The 18,117-nt window shown below is 51.5% G+C and overlaps 1 protein-coding gene across 8 annotated transcripts in view; it reads left to right on the top strand.

The window, feature by feature from the left end:
• The window catches only part of STX3 (syntaxin 3), a 31,556-nt gene extending 14,024 nt beyond the window's left edge, over positions 1–17,532 (top strand). For 2 of the 8 annotated variants that reach the window (XM_075928488.1, XM_075928490.1), the window contains exons 2-11: positions 2,100–2,180; positions 2,728–2,827; positions 3,052–3,126; positions 3,713–3,780; positions 4,635–4,743; positions 5,890–5,963; positions 6,299–6,433; positions 7,895–8,005; positions 9,692–9,806; positions 11,325–11,434. In XM_075928488.1, the coding sequence (XP_075784603.1) occupies positions 2,100–2,180; positions 2,728–2,827; positions 3,052–3,126; positions 3,713–3,780; positions 4,635–4,743; positions 5,890–5,963; positions 6,299–6,433; positions 7,895–8,005; positions 9,692–9,775 (837 nt within the window). In that variant the 3' untranslated portion in view covers positions 9,776–9,806; positions 11,325–11,434. The other 6 variants (XR_012903706.1, XR_012903705.1, XM_075928489.1 and 3 more) reach the window with 6 other exon arrangements.
• The last annotated feature ends 585 nt before the right edge of the window (positions 17,533–18,117 follow it).

The raw sequence follows: 18,117 nt of genomic DNA, 5'->3' as shown, positions 1-18,117 counted from the left end.
GTCCCAGCAACCATGGATGTTACCAGACCTGCGGGGGTCAAACTGTAGTGTCACCCTCTACTGTTCTGCAAGCAGGGCCGACTTATCCAGTAGGCACAGTGCCTAGGGCCCACGATACTTTCAGGGGCCCACGAAAATGTTTTAATTTCTTTTAAAATCAGAAGGAAAAAAAATGAACTTTTAGGGTCGAAGAAAATGTTTTAATTTTTTTCTCATCAGAAAAAAACAAAACTTTTAGGGCCCACGAAAATCTATTAAATTTTTGCCTAAAACAGGAAAAAAAATGTTGAAGTATTTAAAGTTATATCAAAAATAACTGTGTTTTTTTGTTTTGTTTTGTTTTTGTTTTGTTTTTGTTTTTTTTTTTTAATGGAGGAAAGGGCCCACGAGGGCAGAAGTGCCTAGGGCCCACGAAAGTCGTCATGCGGCCTTGTCTGCAAGTGAGAGTGCCAATCTGTGGAGGCTTGGTGGGCAGGCGTGCCTTTATCCTGTGCATTTGGCTCGGACTCTGCAATCTCCCCTCCTTGTTGGGGCGCTTCTTGACACCTCTGTCGGATCACTGCTCTGAGCACTACCTGGGGCTCCCTTTGGAGGCCTCTTATGAGCTTCAGCTAGGGTAGGAGGCAGATGCTTGTTTAGTGAGCCCAGCAGAGGGCGCAGGGCGTACCTCCTGCCCTGGGTAGATGGTGCCAGCTTTTTACTTGCTTCCAGGTACAATTCAAGGCATTGACTTGAATCTACAACCCCACCCTGTGCTGTAGGTCCCAGCTGGGCACGAGCTCTATGTTGAAGGTGATATGCATGTAGAGCTGACGTGAGGCAGGTCCTGTAGTGGGATGGGTAATCCCAGTGTTTCTCAATCTTTTTAAATAAACTACCCGTTTATTTAAAAAAAAAAAAAAAAAAAAAACTAGGTACCCCCGGTACCTACCGTTTTCAGACACGCACCATTTTTTTTCTACCTTTGCAACGCATTTGTTTAACAACTTAATTGTAGCCGGGCAGGCGCTGACTTTTTTGGGGTATAAAAAGTACAAAAATAAAGCGCTGTAAAACTTAAAACAAATTTCAATTGTGTTGACTTGCCCCCCCCCCCCCCCCAGACTTCTCTCAAGTACCCCTAAGGGTACTCATACCTCTGGCTGAGAAATACTAGGTTATCCCATCATGCATTGCCCCACATCAGTCCCTGAGCCTGTGGCAAAGCTATTTACACAGATGCGCTGGGAGTGTTCTAGGCCTGTGGATCAGAGTGGAAGAGCTGAATTCTGTTCTCACTGACACCAGAGCGAGTGTGGAGACATTGCTTTGATTTCATTGGCACTAACCCCAGGTTTTCCCTGGTGGAAATGTGATTGGAAGCAGCATGGACGTGTTTTGCACTGGGCTGTGTAAGCTGCAGGACGTGGGAAAACGAGGCCCTTTCAGCAGATCTTAGACACAAGACATTCACTGCTCCTAAACCGCTTGAGTTTGTTGCTCATCAGAGATGGCAGAAGGCCAGTGTGTGTGTCTAACCTGGCTTGCTCCTGAGATGGGCCAACAGAGCAGGTGGGGCTCTGGGGGGCAGGTGGCTTGGCGGGCGTTGTGGCAATAGGGAATGTTTCTGCGTTAGTGGGAGTGAACACTGTCTTAACCTTACACTAGTCTCATTTCTGCTCTGGTGGGTGTGTGGTGAGGGCCACTTCCTCCCAAGGGAAACTTTAAAGCTGGGGCCAGACCTCTCCACTATAAACCCTGCCTTTTTGCTAGCTACCCACAGTATGCCTCCTGACTCCCCCACCCTCTCTACCTTCCTCCAGTCCTGCTGTCTCTTCCCCACATCCTCTTTGGCAGCAGCAATAGCTTCCACAAAGTCTCTGGGTCCCACATGTGGCTGGAATTTGGATCCCAGTCTCACCCAGGTAAATTGGGAGTGACTTCAGTGAAATAAGTGCCGTCGCTCTGGATTTGCCTGGGTGGGACTGGATCACCCTCCTCGTTCTGAGGGGGGTCCCCTCCCAGAGTCTCAGCACCTGCACACTTGCCTTCCCATGGGGGTTACTAAGGGGTTCTCTTCTGTTCCCTCATCCTCTCACCGGCGTTGCCCTTCCTTACAGAAGCAGGACCAGGATGATGATGCCGACGACGTGGCGATTGCTATCGACAACACGGGGTTCATGGACGAGTTCTTCTCGGAGGTGAGGAGGCAGCGTGGCCCTGGAATGGGCCTCTGCCTAGTTTATATTGTCTGTGTCCCTTCTCCGGGAGGAGGGAGTGGGAAGAAGGGAGCTCTTGGGACTAGAGATTTCCCTCGCCCCCTACACACCTCCTTTGATGGTTAGCTATGGACAGGGCACAGATCTGGGTGCTTGATGACCCTAGGTCAGTGTTTCCCCATTTTATTTGGCTACGGAACCCCCAGGGCTGCACTTCATTGAGCGCAAAAAAAAAGCCCCACCGCGGCTCTATCTCTTTAAGAGGGGGTGGGGGAGTGCCAGCTCTTCGCGGAACCCCAGGGTTCCATGGAGCACCAATTGGGAAACACTGTCCTAGGTAAATCCTTTCCCTGCTCTGTACCTCAGTTTCCCCTCTTAGCCATTTTCTGTCTGGCCTGTTTAGAGTGTGAGCTGAATGGGGCAGGAGCCATCGCTGAATGGGTCTGAACAGCCCTTAGCAGCTGGTAGCCCTGATTGCAGTAAGGTGCTGCTGTAACATAGCTAATAGCCATCTCCTCTTGCCGTTTAGATTGAAGAAACCCGACAAAACATTGAGAAAATTGCCGAGAACGTGGAGGGGGCGAAGAAGCTGTACAGTATCATTCTGTCCGCCCCCATCCCCGAACAAAGTAAGTCTGAGCTTTCTCCTGCCCCCCAAACAAGAGTGAACCCAGGTCGCCCTCCTGCGAGAGGGGTTGGCCCACCTTGGGCGGGGGGGGGGGGGGAGGAGGAGATAGAGGATGGATCTCTGCTAGGGAGGGAGGAGAGTCCCAGGAAGTGCTCTTCTGGGGACCTTACTGGCCGAGGTCTCCCAACTACTGCTGCCCGTGTTTTGTTGCTTCTGCTTTTGCAGAGACGAAGGACGACCTGGAGCAGCTCACAGCAGAGATCAAGAAAATGGCCAACAGCGTTCGAAACAAGCTGAAGAGTAAGAGGCTGATTTCCACCTCGTGATGGCTGTCTTTGGAGCCTTCTCTTACTGTGGAGTCCCCTCTAGGGCTGACCAGCACCTGTCCATGCCCATCTTTTCTCCTCCTCAGAAGTGCCCTTTCCTCCCTGCACTTCCCCGGGGCTGCTTTTTGGAAACGACCCTTCCTGGCAGGAGTCCTCCCCTGCAATCCCCCCCCCCCCCCCCCCCCGTCGTGGGGCATTAGCTGCCGGGATGGATCCAGGGGCCTTTGGATCTTAATGTGCTGGTCTCCACAGCTTGTGCTAAAAGACCCACCTCTTGGCCTGGCTGGTAGGCGGCTCCTCAGCCTGTATGGTCTGTGTTCCACTAGTGCGGAACAGGGCCACTCAGACCAAGCACTATCCCAGTGCCTGATTAGCAAGAGGGTGCAGCAGGCTGAGCCCCCTGACTTGTCTGTGGAAGGGTGGGGGCAGTAAGAGATGAACCCCTTTCTTAAGGGAAGAGGGGAATGTGGGCAGGGAGGCTGAGATGTGAGACTGTGCAGCTGGTCCCAGCTTCCCCTCCCACCCCTCGATTATTTCACCCGACTTGCCTGTGTCCCCAGGCATGGAGCGGAGCATCGAGCAGGATGAGATCCAGTCATCAGCAGATCTACGGATACGGAAATCCCAGGTGGGCAAGGCACATGCTACAATCCTCATATCGACCTGCCTCTAGCCCTCAATGGGACCCAGAGGCAGTGGGCTACACCCAGGCAGAGGGGACAAAAGCCACGTTGGAGATGGTGGGGACGCTGCCGCAGTCCAGTGTGGGGAGCTGGTACCTTACAGGGAATGAAATGTGCAGGAGATAGATCCTTGGCTCAGGTCCCACAAAAGCAGAACTAGATCCAGCGGCTGGATGTTGGTTTTGCACAAATTCAGACCAGAAATAAGGTGCAAATTTTGTATTCGGATAGTAATTAAGTATTCAAATGACTTCGCCTCAGGCTGAGGTGGCTCCTTTGTTACTTGACTTGCCCCTTCCAGCCCTACACTGTAGGTGTCTGTTATTCAAATGCAAGAGCAGATGTTCCACAGTCTGTTCTAGCTCTCCCAAAAGTTCTGGGCTCCTTGGCGCATTCACTGGCTGAAATCTTCTGGCCTGTTACACAGGTTGGGCTAGATAATTCCTTCAGACCTTGAGTGCTATCCAGATAATTATTCGCCCTGCCATGCAGATGGGTAAACTGAGGCACAGGCAAGTGACATCACTTCCTCAGCGCTGCAGTGGATGCTCCTATCAGAATTAGCCAGGCTGCATTTAGGGAAGAGGGAGGGTGCCAGAGAGATGAACTGTGCCATTCCCAGACCAGGTGAGAGATGGCCTGGGGACAGAGTAAGGAGAAAGATACAGAGAGAAGATGGGCTGTACTGTGGTCTGCTACTATTCTAGCTGGACGAGCAGTGCCCGCTGAACCCACATTATGACAATACAGATGATACAGTGAACCACTCCTTTCCCCCTTCCCCTCCCCCCCGCCCCAGCATTCTGTCCTCTCACGAAAGTTCGTCGATGTGATGACCAAATACAACGAGGCGCAGGTTGACTTCCGGGAACGTAGCAAAGGGCGGATCCAGCGGCAGCTCGAAATCAGTATGTACCCTTCCTGCTCGGGGCGTGTGGCCCACGGGGCCCCTCCTCTCCAGCCAAAGAGGTCATGGGATTAATTGCCTACAGGAATGGAGACTTTTTTTTTTTCCCCCGCTCAAGTTTGTGTGCTGAGTTACTGCAGAGATCATAACTAGGGCCCTAGCAAATTCACAGCTGTGAAAAAAGACTTGTCATGGACCGTGACAGCCAATCTCTTGAGTACTTCTCTCTGTACTATACAGTGTTTCCCAAACAGGGGGTTCTGATCCAAAAGGTGGTTGCAAGACTATTGTAGAGGGGTTGCAATATTGCCACCCATACATCTGTTTTCAGAGCTGGGTGGCTGGAGAGCGACGGCTGCTGGGCCAGATGCCCAGCTCTGAAGGCAGCACTGCCACCGGCATCAGTGCAAATGTGAGAGTGGTATGATATGGGGGAGGGAGGCAAGGAGTGGGGGAGGGAAGGGACGTTGCTTTTTTGGGAGGAGGAATTACTGTGGCCTTCACATTTATATTTTGCTGTTTTTAAAGTACATACGTGTGGTTTTTGTTCAACACAGAATTTAAGATTTTTTTTTTAAAATACCGTGAGCGTGAAATTTATGAAAATTGTGAATCTTAAGGATGTAAAATCCCATTGAATTGGCTAAATGTTTAAACGTAACGTTTAACCAATTAAAGGGGAAGGGTGGCTGAGCTGGAGCGTACCCTCCCTCATGCCGCAGGCAGGGGCTGTTCCACCCTGGCCGGAGCACCCCTGCCTATCAAAGCAGCCCCTTTCCAGAGCTGCCCTTATAGGGCTGGAGCCTTACCTGCGGTGGGTGGGGAGCAACTCCAGTCCCCACCAGTTAACCTTTCACTTCCCAAGTGAATTGGGCAAACCCCTAGCCATAAACCTCCCTTCCAGCGCCCCCTGCTGGGGAATGTGGGGAAGCAGTGTGAGGATTCCTCCCTAGCTTTGTGTCTGCTGAATATAGAGGATGTTTAGGATCTGGGCTTGGAAGACATTTCTCAGTTTGGAGGCCAGAAGGATTCATACAAATATACTTGTCACCAAGAGCACCCGAAGTGAATCCCTCTCCCCCCGCCCCGTCCCGTGTGGGTTCTACAGGGGTTTGATGTGATCGCTCTTCTTTCTCCAATGATAAAGCTGGGAAGAACACAACGGATGAGGAGCTGGAGGAGATGCTCGAGAGTGGAAACCCATCAATATTCACATCTGGGGTGAGGATGCAGTGGGAACGGGCGTCTGTGTGTAAATGGAGGGGTGCAGGGTGAGGAGACACCTTGGAACATGATGATGATGATGATGATGATATCTTCAACAGTAGCTCTCAGCATGTATAGAATGGGAAATCTAGGGGGAGATGCTGGGATGGGGGGGGGTGAGCAGTAGGAGTTTGAGGGCTGGGCAGTGAGTGCTGGGTGTCAGGGTGTGGATGATGGGCAGGAGCAGGGAGACTCCGAGCTGTGGGAATGGCAGAGCGCTGGCTTGTGGTTCCTTAGCAATATCTGGGCTTGTGTGAGGCGGTGACTGATGCAGCCTGGCTCTGTTCCAGATCATGGATTCGCAGATCTCGAAGCAGGCGCTGAGTGAGATTGAGGGGCGGCACAAGGACATTGTGCAGCTCGAGAGCAGCATCAAGGAGCTCCATGACATGTTTGTGGACATAGCCATGCTGGTGGAAAACCAGGTAACCAAGCAGAACAACCCAGGAGGGGCCTGCTACGCAGCTGAGCAGCCCACTTGGGGTCCTCTGGAGGAATAAGACTGAGCAACTGGGGCAGGCAGGGGTAACCTAGCAACCAGGATAGGAAAAGGGTAACCGAGCAAGCAGAGGGTGGGGTTGGTAACAGGTAACTAAGCAACCAGGGAACAGGGTGACAGCATCCGAGTGAAAGGTGACAGGTCTGTAACAGTCAGTGGAGCAGGGTAACTGAGTAACCATGGGAGGAGATGGCTTGGTGACCATGTAAACCGAGGGTAGGAAAGAAGGAAACGTACAGGTCGGGACAGGTGAAAACCACGTAACCAAAGCAATGCAAGGGTAGTTGAAACTGGGTGACTGAGCAACCAGCCTGGGAATTGGAATGGGTAACCAAGCAACTGAAACCTGGTGCCTCCTAGCCACCGGTTTCACCGTGGCCGTACCTCAGATGCGGGAGCTAGACTGCGTGAGTTTAGGATCTTGCTGACATGGCTGATGTCATGGAGGCCAAGAGGCCTGTCCTTTTGTCCCACTACTCAGTGCCTGGCTTTCCTACGAACTCACAGAGCTCCTGCAGCTAAGGCCCACTCTACTGTGTCCCTGAGGGAACCCTCCCCTCGCTATCCTGATGCCCCCTGAGTAGCCCTGCATTGTGGAGTGCAGCCACCTCTCACTGCAACTTGGGCATCAGTGTCCATCTCTGAGGCCCCCTTTCTGTTTTCTACCCACAATGCAATGCCGAGGAGGCGGCGTGCGAGTCAGGGAACGGTGAGTGTGCCCCTTTCCTGTACTGAGAAGCGGTGGATTGACCCTGAGCCCAACCAGCCAATGGTGACCCCTCTGCGCTTGGGAGAAGAGCGGGGTGGAGGCGGTGGGGATGAATGCCTTGCTCACCAAGGGCAGGGCTGGGCTCTCCTGGTGGGAGGAGCCCGTGCATGGTAGGAGCTGATGCTGGGGGCCTCAAGGAAGGCCTGTGTTGTGTCTTCACTCCGAGCGCCCACCGTTAGCCTTGCCCCTGAATGAGCATCCCCACTGCAAAGCCTTTTCCGAATTAGTGTGTCCCTACTCTTCACGGAGCTGCATCCCTGGGCCTTTGTTCTGGGATGCTCTAGGATTCTTTCCCAGTCAATTGCGGGAGATCTCATCTTTCCTTCATGGGCATTTTGGGAAGGGCATTGGAGGACAATCAGCACACAAGTTAGTTATTTCTCCTGCATTCTCACTCTAGCCCCCACCCCCTAGTTGAGTCAACTAGCCCAGGCTTAACAAGCCTCCAAACTCAGGTCTGTGTGTGCACGGCTGATTGGCCCAGGCCTTCCTAACCTGGGTAAAAGCCTGGGCTAACTGTGCAATGTAGACGTGCTCTGGGTGATTGAGGTGCCCCAGGTCAGTGGGCACTTTAGATGTCTGAGTTTCCTGACATCTCTTTTCCTGCTCCCCTGACAGGGCGGAGTCATAGATAACATAGAGCTGAACATGCTGCACACAGTAGACCACATAGAGAAAGCGCGCGAGGAGACCAAAAAGGCTCTGATATACAAGAACAAGACACGCAAGGTGAGTCCCCCGAATCCGAATCTGTGCCTGGGTCCTCGATGGTGTTCTCGCTTTCTTCTGCCTCCCTGCCACTTCCGCTGCGCTCTGCTGCTCGCGCCGTCTCTCTTCCTCTGAAAGGGAGCCATGATTGACCGCATAGAGACCAACATGGACCAGTCGGTGGGCTTTGTGGAGCGGGCTGTGGCTGACACCAAAAAGGCCGTGAAATACCAGAGTGAGGCCAGAAGGGTGAGAATGACCTATGACAGGCCCCTGTCTGATCTCCTCCAACCAGTGGCCCCTGTCTTGCCTTTAGATATCATCCCACCAACCAAAATCCCACCTATCGCTCCCCATCCAACCCCTACTCAAAACCCACATCTCACCCTTCTTAGATCCATCCGGTCATGACCCATTCCACCATCCAAATCTCCACCCCTTAGTGTCCCATCCAACTCGAATCCACCACAGAACCCAGAGTCGTTCTTAGATCCATCATGTCCCATCCCTCCAACCAAAGCTGCTTCCAGCCCCACTCCCTTTTTGCTATTCCACATGCTCAGGCTCCCTCCCTCGCAAAAGCTTTCCAGTCCCCTCCTCTCATCCTTCGCCTGCATCCCACCCTTCTCTGACCTCGCTGTTCTCCGTCCTTCCACCCCATCCCTGTTCTGTCCCTCCTCCCTGATGGGAAAGGCTCTCAAAGGTGGTGTGACTTCCAGGGAGAGAGTGACCTGAACACCTTTTTTGAGTGCCTGAGCCATTGCGTCTGGCTGGCAAAAGCCCAGAGCAAATCAGGGGCCCTGATGACCCCTTGATTTCTCAGTAATATTCCCTCATCCCTCGCTCTGGCTTCCTTTTGCTCTTCTTTCACAGCCTCCATTCTCTAACAGCCCCTTCGCCCTCAGTTCTCTAACAGCCTGGATGCTGAGCCCTTCCATGCACAAGGCACTACACTGCATCCCTCTCTGAGGCAGCTGCTTGGGGTGGTCTCCCTGCTTCACTTCACTAGCTCCGGGCTCCTCCCGGGCCTTTTCTTCTCTGTTTTATCTCGATAAATGTGGTCATGAGCCAGGCTCCATCCCCAGAGGTCCAGCATTCCTCCCCACTCCCCTGCTGTACCCACTGTTCCCTACAGTGGCCCCTATTGGCAAAAGTCAGTGCTGGAGCAACTTGAGCTCCCAGTAGAGTGCCCCCTGGTGGGAGAGATGATGTCTGGAGTAGCTGGGAACTCTCCCCGCCTCCCCCCCCTCCCAGCTAATGCTCCTGCCCTGATCTCTACAGCACCCCCTGGTGGGAAGGGCTGGGAATGCCTCTACTCATCACTCCCAGTAGTGCCCCTAACTGAGGCTGGGATGGGAGTAGCTGTGTGTCCCCAGTGCCCTAAGGCCAGTCCCTGCAGTATTCCTTGCCGGACAAGGCTAGTTCTAGACTAAATTAACGGGGGGGGGGGACGACCAAAGTCAAGAAGCCTACAAATGCAACAGCTCTGATTCTTTTGTCTGAAAGATTCTGGTGATGAATATTTTTAAGGTGTAGGAAAAATTGCCGTTCTGCTTGACAGGGATGGCTGAAATCCGTGCTCTGCCGCTCTGAAATAGCTGTCTCTAAAAGGGAGGCATGCTGGGGGTGCCCTAGATTCTGTTCTCACTTGCTGTTGCATTACTGTTTATGGCTTCTTTTTTTTTTTTTTTCTGTCCCCTCCTCCAGAAAACGCTAATTATCATTGTGGTAGTGGTTGTCTTGCTGGCAATAGTAGCTCTGATTATTGGACTTTCCGTAGGGCTCAAGTAAAGCTGGCCCTCAGGGTTGCTGGCTCTGAACTGTAAGTAGTGTGGGCAATGTGGCGGTCTCTTCGGGTGCTGGCTTGGGGAGGCGGGTGGCAGTCAAGCAAAGGTGGTGGAGTGACTTGAATTCATTGTGGCTTGCCTGCCCAGGAGAGCTCAAACCATACTGAGCTGGGTGTAGATTGGTGGGTGCCTTGGACATAGGGTGGGGTTCTGCTCATCATACCTGGAGACTAAGGGAGACCAACCCTGCCGTAGGCCAGGAATGAAATGTGTCCTCCCCAGTGACCATTGGATCTAGCCGAGGTGTGGTGTCCTCAACCTTGCGCGTGTTGGGTTCTGTGCTTTGGGTTCCTGATGCTGGTTTTGGGGTCTAGACTCTAGGCACTGTGCTGTGCGCTCCATGCTATCAACTTCGTGAGTTCTAGCTTCGGGTTCTGTGCTGTGAGCTCTTGGCCATGGTTGTAGGTTCTAGGCTGGGTTCCGTGCTTTGGGTTCCATACTGCGTGCTGTGCTGTACTTTGAGTTCTAGACTCTGTTCTTTGGGCTTGTGGGTATGATTTCTGTGCTCTGGGTTCTTGGCTCTGGCTTTGGATTCTGTGCTTTGCATCCGCACTTTGCATTTTTCAACCTTTTTGCCTCTGGGCACTGGGGATGTGGCAGGCGCGGTGGTTTTGGCAAGAGAGGGTAAAGAGTGTGACTTGGGAATCGGGGACCGTGAATGCTCAGGTCTCTAGAATGGAGAGAACAGCTCTATGGATGAGGCCCAAGTGCAGACAGCTGTTAGTCTGCCCCAAAGAAGGCATTTGTACTGTTCTCACAGGGCTCATGCACATCTCTCTGGGTCTCTGCAGACTCCGAGTGCAGGGCTGCTGTGCAAAAAGGGATCTGAAGAGTTAATTCTGATCTGTTCTCCATTCCCTACTTGCAGGGGTCAGGGGGTGGATTGGAGAAGAAAAGTAGGTGGGATTCTTCCAAGCTCTGCCCTGTGAGTCATGAAAACTAGACCCCATCCCCTGTAGATTGTGCAGATAATCAAAATAGGGATGTGATGTTTCTTGGGGGGGGGGGGGGTTGAATGTGCCCTTGAGCTTGACCAAGGTGCTTGGCTCAATTTGGGATGTGGAGAGAGAAAGCGGCATTTACCACCCATCCTCGGCACCAAAAGCCCTCCCCTTTTCCAATGAGCCCCCCCCCCCCCCCCCCGTTTCAATGACCCTCCCAAGCAGGGCAGTTCACACGCTTCTCTAAGTTGCTCCAGGCTCCCTCCCCTCACTCCAGTCATGGTTGTGAGGCTTCCTGTACAAGCAGCAGAGCGAGACACTCACCTTTTGAGTGGAAGCTGAGACTCTGGAGCACAAGGTAGCAGCAGCATATGGGTGCGTGTGCTGGCTATTTTCTGAGCTCCCCCCCAGCTAGCTTATTGCCCCCATCTGCAAGGGTAGTTTTCCCCATCTTTACCTGGGCCCAGGATCTATTAAGGGTAGAGATCCATGTTTAATTTTACCCTTCTAGCTGCTTTTCAGTGTCAACTGATTTCTCCCCTCTTCCTTTAGTTTCTCCAGACACTCCTGATCTTCCTCCTGGGTTGGTGGTGAGCTTTTTCCCTTGTGGTCCTCCTCGTGCCCCACACGCCGAGTTCCTGTTCCCCCTGCCTTTCCTGGACCTGCTAATCCCGGCCTGCTCTCTGGGCTCTGCTGTGAATAATTTCCCTTTAGGGTGGAGCTCTTCCCTTCTGCCCGTTCATCAGCTAGTTGACGCATCCCTCCTGGAGGATCTGAGCTTGCTTCGCCTTCTCCAGACGGTAACTGTGTCCTGCACCACTGATGCACTTCAGAGAAGCTGCCACCAAGTCACCCCCGCCCAATGTTGCTTCCCGTTTTGGTCGGATCTCATTTCCTGGTGGGATTCCCACCACTGGTAGCAGAGACCTAAGGGAATGCCCAGGACTGTTTCCTACCTCACTGGCCTGTCTCATTCTCATCTCTTTGGGGGAGATGTTTTTTTTAACTGTTCACAATCTTCACTGGAGGAGGCCAGGGGATGTAAGAACTACCCCTCCAAATGGTACTGGCTAGGACAGGGAGCTCAGGGCTTGGGAGCTCACCTGTATCAGCTGTGTGGCATATTGGACACTAACTGAGGCTGGTCTCTGCAGCTCTTCAGGGCCTGGATGCTGAGTCTTGTGTAGCACCGGAATCGGCTCCCGAGGCATTGCATTGCCACCAGGATTAGCAAGGGACGGGGGTCAAACCAACAGACACAGACTTAGCAGCATCCTCCACCTTGCCAACCCCAGAATTAGGACTGGATCCGAAGCGGAGCAGGGCATGCAGCGCTGTCCTCGATGCTCTTAGAGGCTGGGGCTGGCATTGAAACGTGGGTCTACAGCCAAGCACCGGGATGCATTCGGCAGGACTCCCAGCAAGAGCTCAGCCAAGCATGGGCCACATTTCTTGTTCCTCCGTTCCTGACCGGACGGTTGCCTGTATGCAGAAGGAGGGGCCTGCAAGCCCTGTCTCTGCGATCCTGGTGGAAGAACTGGGAGGAATTTAAAGCTGTTTGCTTTGAAGCGTGAACCTCTGTGACCTACTTGTTTGTTCTAAGCAGCAAAAACTGTCAGGTTGGTTCCTGCACCCAACTCTAACCCTGGGCTCTGATTTGCAGGGCTGAGGTCTCCTGGAAAACTGCAGGGTGGGTGACGTATTCTGTTAAATAGCAAGCATGAATCTGAGCACTGACCTCATCTGATCCTTGTTGAAGGGAGGGGTTCTCCTTGGGTTGTGGGACCAGCAGGTATAACTGCCCACCCCTCCTGGGGATATAATTTTAGTGTGTGTGTGTGTGTGTGTGTGTGTGTGTGTGTGTGTGTTCTGTATACTCAGGACTTGTTGAGTTTCCATGAATGTTTTAAATGTGCCTGGATCAGGAGTCCTTGTGTGTATTTATTCTTAGCAGCCAGTCCCTGACTGTCTGCATCTGTCACAAATCAGGGTGGCCTGTTTTTACTGGTATGATGTGGGTTTGGGTGTGACCCAGCTTGGGAGGATCACACCCAAACCCACATGACCAGCTGTCGCTGTAGGACCATCATTTGGTGGCCTCTGTAGGAAAGGAGGGGTTGAGGTCTTGGGCTTGGTTCCCAGTAGGTAGCTCTTTCCATGGCAGAAATGCCATCCTACTAATTCAGCTCTGTGCTTGGCAGTGACGGTAGAGAAGCTAAGGACTGAATCAATGGCAGTTATTTTTGTGGTGATCTTCTGAAGGCAGAATGGTGGGGGGAGTCTACTCAGTTTGCACCTGGTCTGATAAATAGAGGCCGCAAGGGTTGCACTAAATCCACTTGACACGTTCTCTCCCCCTGTTGGAGAAGGATAAGGGGATGACAGTCCTTGGTAGTCAGGAGGGGGAGATTCCTATCATGAAGTTGGCTAAACTTCCTAGCAGCATCTGGCTGGTCCAGGTGCACCCTTCCACCCCCGCCATCCTTCCTGGTGCGCTAGGGGCTGCACATCTCCTACCCACTAAGCACTCACTAGCTTGATTTCCCATTATCCTGATGTACGACTGCACTTAGCCAGTGCCCCTTGGTGCACAGACGGAGCTGGGAGAGAGCTCCCATTTGTCTGCCTCTTCTCTAGGTCTTGATGTCTGTGACTTTTCTAGGGGGTGGGTATGGAGCCTGCTGCCAGGGTAAGGTTGCTGTTGCAGCTGCAGGGTGTTCCTGAAACTCCCCAAGGTTCTAGAGACGGGGAAACGTCCTGGTCTTCCCAAGCAAAGGTATTGGCTTGTGTGCCAGGTTGCTTTTTATAACTTTGATTTATTTTTAATTTAAAAAAGTAAATAAATGAATTTGTATTTGATCACACACAGCCTCTTGCCTCTGTCGTTTTCCCTGTGTGAGCCGGCCTTGACTGAACACAACATCTAGCTATAGACACCTAAGCTGCTTTTGGTCTGGGGTGAGGCAGCTGTGCTCTCTCCTTGGCTCATGGTAGAGACAGAACTTGGCTAGAATGAAGGGCAGAACTTTGTTTCGAAATAATGCTAGTATCTCGAAATAACAATTCTGTGTAGACTTATGGAGGATAAAAGCTAGTTCAGTGTGACCGTCTACACAGCCATTCCGTTATTTTGAAGTAATTTGGAAATAACAGACGACTTATTCTGAAATCTGTAAACCTCATTCTACGAGGAATAACGCCCATTTCGAAATGCGGCACGTCTAGACATTCCATTGATGCTTTTTCAAAATAGCCCCTCACTAGGGCCATTCTAAGTTGTTCCTCCCCAGTGCCTCCTGGGGCTCTAAATTGAGAGCAGCTCCCTAGTATAGACATGCTGCCTGGGACTAATTTTGAGGCGTGTCTGCAGTGTGGATGTGCTATTTCCAAATAAGCTATTTCGCAATAACTATTTCAGAATAAGCATGCGGTGTAGATGTACCTGAAGCAAGTTCAGTATCCCTACCCACATCCTACAGAAGGGGAAATTGAGGCAGGGCCAGAAGTGGTTGCCCCGGGGCTGAATTCGGAATAGATCCTAGGACACCAGTCCCAGTCTAGTGCTCTAGCCACTAAGCAACCTTCCTCCCAGTATAAAGGAGACATGATTAGCTGGATTGCCAGGCAACAGACTGTGGTTCTCTCTGGCACACCAGTAATGCAGCTTGTGCTGCTCAATGCATGGCATAGGGCCCAAGTCCAGGTGTGAAGAGGCTGCTCCATGCAAACACTAGTTCAGAATCCTCTTGGCTGGGATCTGTCATGCGGCTCAGCTGTAGTCCTGCCCCAATTAGCCATCCCATGGTGAGAGGCAAGGCTGAGTAAAGAAACAGGTGGGGAAAGGCATATGATGCCCTGCCTGACAGAGGGTGAACGATGGCACCAGGGACAGGGAGATGAGACTGGGACTTGGAGCCTCCAGCACTGAGCTGAGAACTGCTTTCACTTGACACTGACATTTAAAGAGACAGCTCCTCTTTCAGAATAGCAGAAGTGATCAGGTTTGGTGGCAGAGAGGAAGGAGTTCTGTTTATAATCTCCATGCCAGCTGGTTCCACTCCACTCACTCAAGCCAGCCTGTTGTTCCAAGTCCCCAGAAGGGCCTCTCCTCTCCGCTACACCCACCTGGATCAGAAAACTTGGTCGGGGTTTCTCCTCTGCTGCTGTGCGGTATCCAGTGCCTCTGGTAAGAAAGCGGACGTTCGGAGCACGTGTTGCCTTTTCCTTGGGGGGGGTGACATTCTGCATGGCTGTACATGCAGGGCAGGCTAGTTCCTTTCTGTCTAGCTATTTGTGGGGCCCCTGTATCACATCTCAGCACAACTGGATCTTGGATTTTTGGTTTTTTTGGCATGTGAGTTGAGGGAAAGAGGAAATGAGGTCACCGAACCATAATTTCCTGTGCAGGCCACCAGCATCAGAGAAAACATTTCCTGTCCTCTGTGAAAGAAAAGCCTAACTCCCTCCCGCTACGGCTCCATCCTACTACTCACTGATCCCTGTCCTTTTTTTCCGGCCCATGCTATGGATCTCCTTCCTTTGCTCTGTGAGACACACACAAAGGACAGGTGACCCTTCCCTCTCCCCCCCCCCCCCCCCTTTCCATTTATAGTTGGCTGTAAGCTCACTTCATGGACTGGGTTGTTTACATTTCTTTCTCTTGCCAAACAGAAGAAGATTATGATCATGATCTGTTGTATCATCCTTGTCATCATCCTGGCTTCCACTATTGGGGGCATCTTTGCCTGAGTGCCCATCTCCGGCCCCCCACCTATCACAGGTGAGCCAGGTGTCACGATGTGATGGGTCTGCAAGTAGCAGCTGAGTTTGGCTCAGTCAATATTTGTGCTTTTTGGGGTGATTTCTCTGTGATGTGATTGTTCCGTGCCCTTATTCTGGATGGGGAAAGTGATCTACATAGTAAATCTGCTAGGTGTCTAGCTGCAGCGCTGCAGAATGCAACTGTTAAATGTTCTGGGGCATGTCTGACATGCCACAACTGATCAGCGGGTGCTATGTCAGATGGGAGCAGCAGGGGGTGCTCTGGCCCCATGAGGAGAATAGGAAGATTGAGAAGTGAGCAGGAGTGCAATTCTGAAACATCACTAGCAAGCCTAAGGGATGGTCAAAGGTCCCAGTTGGGATGGTAGGTTACTGACAGCAAAGGGGCCTGCATGTGTTGTGGATGGGACTGCAGGATCCACTTATACTTTTTTTTTTTTTTAGATGGATTTGCAGATGGCCTTTCACCGTTCTCCCACTCCTTACCCTGGTGCCACCCTTCAAATGTACTTTCCCACCTGGATTTCTCACCAGATCTACCTCCTCCTGGTTATGGGGAAGACACAGGTGTAGGCAGTGGACCCTAACTGCCAGCTATTCACCACTCAGAATGTTCTTGGCTGGAAGGGCAGAGGAATAATATAATATATGGAGAGATACCATCTCATAGAACTGGAATGGACCTTGAGAGGTCATCGAGTTCAGTCCCCTGCCCTCACAGCAGGACCAAGTATCGTCCCTTACAGATTTGCCCCAGATCCCTAAAGGGCCCCCTCAAGGATTGAACTCACAACGCTGGGTTTAGCAGGCTAATGCTCAAACCAAGGCGCTATCCCAACCCAGAATAGAACAAAGAGGATGGGTCACAAAGACTGAACCAAACAGGACACCTCATGGATGATGCTGGCTGATACTAAGAGGGATGTTCATCTTCTGGTGTAACCATTTTCAGACTTCATGTTTATTTACTGTGTTTTAAAAGTGCTTCTAAGTATCAGCCTTTTAGTTTGGCTGTTTTTAGTCCTAGTGGTTCCTGCCCACTTGTGTGAGTAGAGACTCTTGCAGAGGACATCCATTCAACGGGCTGCATTACACCCAGCACAAACTTGCTGAAGGGTGGGGAATGGCACAGTCCTGCCTGTGTTGCCCTGGGGGCTCAGTTCTCCTCAGTGGACAGGGATTCAAGACCGCATCTGCTGGCTGTAGTTCAGTGCAGCAGAAGCATGATCAAGGCCCTGAACCATCAAGCGGTCTTTCTCCTAGCTGAGCAACATCGCTGTTTTCACTCTGATCCCTGTGACACCTATTTCTCTGGCTCTTTCCTTGTTCACTCCTCCTGGTGATGGTGGGAATCAGAACTTATTTGACCTGAATGACTGATAGGCCTTCCTGTCTTCTGCCTCCCACTCACTCAGCTAGGGTCTCCTAGGCACAAAATAGTCTATTTCCTTGTTTATATGTAGGATGGCTTCCTTCACCCTACAGAAATCTCACCTGAAAATTTGGCACTTACTTTGTGCATTTAAGTGTATTTGTTTTTCCCTACTCCCCTTATACACTATATACGTATCCTCTCTGAAGGAGGGAGGAATGACTTGGATGCTGTAAATCTGTAAATACCCAGCTGCTTCTATGGCTCTTATGCTTTTTTCATCTGGGCAGACAAAAGTCGCTTTTACTCTTACTCCCTTGCATTTAGTGTACATGAGCTACTGGCTAGTGAGAAGTTCTTCAGAAAGAGGGATTCCTTCATGAAATATTATAACCTCTCCTTTTACAGAGAAGGTAAATGAGATGTGTTGCCATGGAGGGGAACACAGGAGTGGAGCAGAGGACTCTGTCTCAGTGCTTAAGGAGAACCCCCTTGTGCCCAGAACTTGTATCTAACTTATCTGTATAGTTACTGTTCAAAAGACACAATCTGCACTAAAGTTGCCTCCTAAATAAAGAGGTCAGTGCAGTGACCATTGTACTGTGACCACTGTATTCAATATGTAGCAGGCTGCTGGTGGCATTTGGGAGGATGTCATCTTGGGTGGGGTGAGGTCCCTTAACTTCAACAATACAGTTTCTAGCAGACCTACCCTGTGAGACTAGTACTGGGGCAATTGATCCCGAGAGGCTGATTTTAGCAAGTCTGGTAACCACCTGCTAACTTAATCAGAGTGCTTTCTCAGCCACCAGTACTCCACCAGAACAAGCATAAGGGGAGGTGATAGGTCAAGCTACAGCACAGGAAGGGACAGGAAAAACTAAGGTACATTGTCTCCAGCTATGTTATTCACATAGGTGGAGTTGCATACCTTAAGTTCACATGGTCCCATGGGATGGGCCTGCCCTTGGGGGGAGGGGTGTCTAATCTCTCTGACTTAATCAGAACACCACCACAGGCTCTAACCCAAGGGTCTCTGACCTTTTTGAGCATGAGATCAGTTCTTGAATGTAAGTGCAATCCAAGATCTACCTCATATAAATACCCCTGCCCCTTCTCCGAGGCCCTGCCCCATCTCACTCCATCCTCCCTCTCTTACCCATCATCAGGCTGGGGCAGAAGGTTGGAGGG

The sequence above is a fragment of the Pelodiscus sinensis genome, chromosome 4, assembly GCF_049634645.1.
Source record: "Pelodiscus sinensis isolate JC-2024 chromosome 4, ASM4963464v1, whole genome shotgun sequence".
Lineage (NCBI taxonomy): Eukaryota > Metazoa > Chordata > Testudines > Trionychidae > Pelodiscus > Pelodiscus sinensis.
The sequence above is the reverse complement of the archived record's forward strand: the minus strand, read 5'-3'. Positions and strand labels throughout refer to the sequence as shown.